The sequence below is a fragment of the Acyrthosiphon pisum genome, unplaced genomic scaffold (genome assembly GCF_005508785.2).
Source record: "Acyrthosiphon pisum isolate AL4f unplaced genomic scaffold, pea_aphid_22Mar2018_4r6ur Scaffold_21112;HRSCAF=23059, whole genome shotgun sequence".
Classification (NCBI taxonomy): Eukaryota; Metazoa; Arthropoda; class Insecta; order Hemiptera; family Aphididae; genus Acyrthosiphon; species Acyrthosiphon pisum.
Window position 1 is genome coordinate 18207 of NW_021770544.1, and position 6347 is coordinate 24553.

Sequence of the window (6347 nt, forward strand, 5' to 3'; positions counted from 1 at the left end):
CGTCCTCTTAATACCTATTCATTACTTATTAGTTATTGATTATTTTTTATTTGTACAATAATGACTGTCATAGTTTGATTAGTAATATACTTATGAATGATGATTTTTATTCAAGTGATTATCACTTATATCATTAAACAATACCTCATAAATGCATATTTTTTTTATTATTAACTTACCTTATTAATTGTTGTTAAGTTAACCTTATTTGTTAACCTAATTTAGTCTTAATTCATGTATTAAAAATATCTATTAACTTAACTTTTTATTTAATTGAAAAAAAAAATTCTTAACTCAACTTAACTGAAAAAAAAAAATATCAATTACTTGTCAAGTCTTTGTTCATAATCATGCAAATCATACTTTTTATTATGTTGAATGTTCCTCGAGTCAATTCAAAATTATAACACTCGATTATGAACTAATTTGGTACAAATTTAAATGTCAGTATTTATACCATCCAATCAATACTAAAAATAACGTCATGTATTATAGGATGCCCCCGAAAAAATACATTTGGATGCGTTCAGTTTTATTGACCATACTGTTGTACAATTTAAAATCAAGAAGCACACTCCTTTGAGAAAGCTCATGAACGCTTATTGTGAAGTAACTGTAAGTATTAACTATTAAATAATATTTTATTTTATTGTAACCATTATAATTCCAGTTACTGAATTTTAGACTTAATGACCCTTCTAATATTTTAAATCAAATTATTAAAAAATTAAATGTATTTAATCAAGCATTTACTTAGGTGTGCCCATTACATTGTACAAATTTACTCATTGATAGTCATACGTGTATAAGTCTATTAAATCAATTGAAAATTAAATACATTAAATGCATTTTATAAGTAAAAAAAAAAAGGCGAGAAAAAAATAAGTTTATCATTTTACATATTGAATTTTTTTTTGTTGCGCTTAACTTAAAATATTAACCTGAAAATATAGAGTAGGTATAGTCACCTGTAATTGCAGTAAAAAAAAAAAACCATATCAAAACTATATTCCTTGGTAAAGCTAAGTTCAAAATGTAATACTACTGTAGGTATCAATTTAAATTGTTAGACAACCCCTATAACGGCTATAGTATGACTTAAAATGATTACTTGCTGTGTTCAGACTAATCCCGTCTTGAGTTAAATTCAGTTGTTTGCTTTTAAGAAAAGCCAGGAACATCACACAAGCGTTTATTGTCTTGTAGACTTAATGTTTCCAAGTGTATAACATTATATTAACTAATCAGTCATTTGAAAATTTGCATTCAAAAGTTCTGACGTCTAGTTTTGTTAGTTTTAATATTAGGGAATGATATAATATTAATGGCAGAATCATTGTCTGTTGTTTTTTTTTTTATATATAATTGATTGTAATTTTTTACACGCTTTAAAATTAAAATATCAAAGTTTAATAATAAGTGAATTCTCTAATATTAAAACTTAATTGATTTTACATAAACTGCTAAATGTACTTTTGCCTAGTCACACATTTGTGAGATGAAAATAATGAGTATAGGTGTGGTGGGGTCTTTTTATTTAATGATTTACCATAATCTATACCATGACAAATTAGATAGTTATCATCATAGTATTTTGATACGTATCCTCCGCTCTTTACTTTGCCTTTATCGTAGTTCTCCACCACTTATTGGCTGTCAATCATATACATACATATATCACATGGAACAAAATCAACCAATGAGAAGTTGAGAACTATGGAGTTGAAGGAGATGCGTATCTACTGCACAAAACTAGTACAACTGTGATAATACCTATCTAATTTGTCATAATCTATACCAAATAAGAATGGAAAAAATCTTGACGAAACCGCGTCGCGTTCGCACATGTGCAGTCTCCGAGGCTGCACAGTGTTTGATTAAATATCACATTTTAAAATGTATGTCATTTTGAATTTCGATTTTAAATATTAATATTTTTATTTATCCGTAAGACTTATGTACTGGTTTAATGTTTATAATTTCAAAAAATTTTTAATTCATTCAAAATTATAATATTTTAGGGCTCGGAAATGGCTACAATCCGATTCCGATTCAATGGTCAGGCCATTTGTGAAGCTGATACTGCATCATCCCTAGAGATGGAAGAAGGGGATACAATTGACGTCTATGAACATCAGACTGGTGGTCAAAACATATTTTTAGACTACTATTAACTACTTATTATTATATTTAATATAATCTTATTTCATTTTATTTATAAACCGCATTACATGTTAACACATCTTAGTTTTTTAAACCTCAATACCATACAATGTCTATTATCTACAAAGTTGGCAATATTAAAAAAATTGTTATAAATAATACGAATTTATAATCAACTAAAACGATTTCAAGAATATACTACATCAACCAGATAAATATGAGGTATAAAACAGATTTAAAATATTTAATGAATACTTTATATGTAAACAGTTTAATTCGTTCAATTATTATTATTTTCATATTTCTCTAGATTAATAATAAACTTTTAACATTATCAATGAGATTTTTTAGTTTGTTTAATTATTTTAAATGATTCATTAAAATGTGTAAATGCTACTATAATGATTGTGATTATTAAAATTATATATTCAATCCGATTCTTAAAAGGTGTTCCACATATTGTATACATTAGGCTATGTTGAGAAGGGACATCATTCACACAATGGAAATCAAAATCTTCATTATAGTCTTCAATACATAAATATTTACGTTTTTTATTTCCGAAAATATAATTAATATAATTACAACCATTTTGAAAAATGAAAATAATTTAACATTAAGGCTTGGAACCCGTATAAGTTATATACATACCTATTTTTTTTTATTATTTCCATCTTGCACTGGGCAATTTATCAATTTTTTTCAAATTTTAATACGAGGGCACCTCGTTAGGTTTCTTATATTTTAATTTTAAAACTAGTTATGATTTATGCTCAAGACTTGCTTCAAAATTATAATATACACACAAAAAAGTCTAGAGACCCTAAATAATGTTCTCACACTTGTTGTATAGCAGGATAATTAACTATAATTTTAATAATGATAGTAAAATGGATTGTTCTGAATGCAATATGTATCATGAAAATAAAACATAATTTTAACAAGGTTGTATTTGCCTTTGGGTATACACCAAGCTCAATTATTTAGCATGATATACTAATATAACTACAGCACAGATTTGTATGCATTTGCATATTTATTCTAGTTGATGATATGATAAACTAAGTGAGCACAAATTAGTTTCATTTCATTAAGATTTAAACTAAGAAGCTTATTTTGCTTATTACAACATAAATCCATTTTTTTAATTTTAAGGTTTTATTTTACCATTTTAGTAATTTCATCTTAGTGCATATATTGGTATTTTTTAGACATTTTTGTAATTATGGAAAATAAAATATTTTCATAATTTCAATTAATATATATATAAACAAATTTCCCAACTATATTTGAGAATCAATTTTTTTTTTCATAGATTTTAAACTACCAACAAAACATGATTTGTTGGAAAGCTACCTAAGTAAATTCTTCTTAGGATACATTTTTTATATTAATTGATTGTAGTTTTTTCTTATACATTAAAACTACCTACAAAACAAACATTTTAAAGAAACAGTTTTTAGTGCATATTTGGTTGGTTTTAATGCATACAGATCTGCTCTCTACTAATAACTTAAATTGGTTTTGAAATAAAATATGTCAAATGTTTTAATTTTCATAAATAAATAAATAAACTATTTTTTCTAATAAGAATTTAACAAAAAAATTGATTAAGTGTATGGCAAGAATAGTACCATAATAGAGTATTATGACAAGATAATACTTGATATTAATTTTTCACTATTTTTAGTTCAGGTATTTCTGGTATGATATATTTACTGTAGTTCCAAACCTTAATAAATACTTACTGTTCCAAAAGATGATACAATAATATTGCACGGACCAATTTTTTCATGAGGTCCAATTGAAATTTCATTTTCCGGTTTACCCCATATTGCAAAACACAAAAATGTAGAATAGTACACAGTAAGATACAAAATCTTAGTAGATGGACGTTGAAACTTTTTTCTAGGTTTGCGTTTAAAAATAGACAACATGATATTAAAAAAACTGTTATTGTTTGTGTTGGGACATCATTCAAATCATGTAATGGGTGATACAGTACAGAAAAGCATAATATTCCGCAGGGTGTACTAAGGAATATTGCTTTTAGAGAAGTTAAGATCTCTGTTCTGGATGTATATGTTTGATCAAGGTTTACACCTATTATGAAAAACCAAAAAACAAAATTTGCAGAAAACACCATATGAAAATAATAAGAAGTCCATGGTACCCAATACATTCGGTCCTCTATGTTTGGGTCTGTATCATGCCAAGTCCAATGAACAAATTTTATACCCATTATATCATATGGTAAATCAATCAAAAATACATTTAATCCTACAGTAACTATAAAACCTACTTTAGTTTTGTTTGTCCTGTACGCTATTTCAATTGCTATGTAATAAAAAACTGAATCTGTAAAATTAAGAAAATGTCTGAGACATAAACTGTAAAAACTTAAAAATGCAATACTTACATAAGATTATGACGTACAACGGAAGCCTATGTCGGAATAAGTTGTTCTTATATAAAGATTAAATAGTAATAGTGCTAAAGTACCTATACTATTTACTACTTTTAGTAGGTACCTACCCCCTGGCTTGTATACAACTATTTTTATAGAATTGATTATAACTTATAAGTTATAACCATTAATCTTGTTGTAATATTATCATTATTATTATACTTGTTCCTTGAATTTTGATAAAATAATAATTCTACCAACGGCAACAAGGCATGTGCCGGCGTGTATTATTACGTAGGTAATAATAATATATTTAATAGGATTTGATTGTTAATAGGTAGGTAACCAAAATTAATTGAAATTTGGATGAACCATAGACTATAGACATAAATAAATTTATAAAGAAATGTTAGATAACCAAACGGTAGCCGGTGCCCGGTAGGTATAATAGCAAGAACGCCCGCAGAGGGGGCATATCCCCCATTATTTTAGTTAGTATTAGGTAATTGTTTTATCACTTATAAGCAAGGCTGGGCATTAACGAGTTAATAAGTTAAAAGTTAAGTTAATTTTAACGTCTTATTAACTTAACTAGTTCGCTGTTTTGATTAACTTAACTTTAACTTAACTCATTAGGTTAAATGTTAACTTAAAATCAACTTGTATTTTTTTTTGAATTCCCAATTAAGTTAATTTTGAATTTTCGGGTTATTCATAAAATATTTTAGTATTTTAGTCTTACAAACGTACGACCTAGCAAATTTTCGTTTGCTCGTTTCAATTGGGTGCTGTCATTTTTGATTTTAGAGTGAATTGACCTATTATCAAACTTTTGAGTAACAACATAATCTGTGCCTATCGTTGGTTTTTTTATGATATTTTAATTTTTAAGTGAGTTATCAGCATGTAAAATATTAATGTTTGAAAATGCTCATAACTCACTTAAAAATTAAAATATCGTAAAAAACCAATATACGGATCAATGTTGAAAACGACGGTAACGACACAATTTGCCGGTCGGATTTAGTGTTGAAGTTTTAGCTTCATTAGCTATTTGTAGTCCAGGACTCATCCAAGGTGTTTTTACATGATAAGTCGAGGGATGTTTTTGATTTTAATTGTCCTAGTAAGCGCAGCGATCTAATGACCACGCCAAGTGTATATGAAAATACTTAAAATACTATACATTTAAATTACCTATAACTTTGAAACTAAGACTGACCTCCAAATTCTGACTTCATTATCGTTATAGGTACATTGGTATTACATTGATTACGATGTATAAATACTTTTTTTTAAATAAGTTATGCATTTGTTTATTATTTTTTAAATATCCTACGTTAATGTAATGTAGAAATAAGGGTACTCGCTGATTGTGCAAATTGTATTTAATTTCACCATTATTCTTAACTCGTTAAAATTCGTTATATCTGATGCGTGCGACAGTAAATTACAGCAGTGCTGTGTGCATTTATATAAATGTGAAATCACAAACTTTGGAAGCTTATAACTTCCAATATAATGATTTCATTATTTTTTTTTTACAGCACTGCTTTCAGCTTGTTGAAATACGTATGATTTTCACAATAGTTATTTAATTCCACGGGAAAAACCACCGACAAACTACGAAAAACAGCTAAAAATTTAATTTATTACGCTGTTTTTATTAAGTAGCATAGAAACGAATAATAAATAATAATATGATAATATTAATTCAACTCACAGGTTATAATAAATAATAACAATATAAAACATCCAGACTGACAGACTTCTCAAG

At 26.8% G+C, this 6347-nt stretch overlaps 2 protein-coding genes across 2 annotated transcripts in view; one reads left to right on the forward strand and one right to left on the reverse strand.

The window, feature by feature from the left end:
• The window catches only part of LOC100573014 (small ubiquitin-related modifier 3-like), a 3581-nt gene extending 1118 nt beyond the window's left edge, over positions 1-2463 (forward strand). The window contains exons 3-4 of the mRNA XM_016802271.2: positions 496-615; positions 2022-2463. Of these exons, the coding sequence (XP_016657760.1) occupies positions 496-615; positions 2022-2174 (273 nt within the window). The 3' untranslated portion in view covers positions 2175-2463. The remainder of the gene's footprint in view (positions 1-495; positions 616-2021) is intronic.
• Positions 2464-3907: 1444 nt separating this feature from the next.
• LOC107882986 overlaps positions 3908-6347 on the reverse strand; it is a 10253-nt gene continuing 7813 nt past the window's right edge. Inside the window, exons 2-3 of the mRNA XM_029492264.1 lie at positions 4583-4628; positions 3908-4521 (exon numbers count right to left, since the gene is read on the reverse strand). Coding sequence (XP_029348124.1) covers positions 3908-4521; positions 4583-4628 — 660 coding nt within the window. The remainder of the gene's footprint in view (positions 4522-4582; positions 4629-6347) is intronic.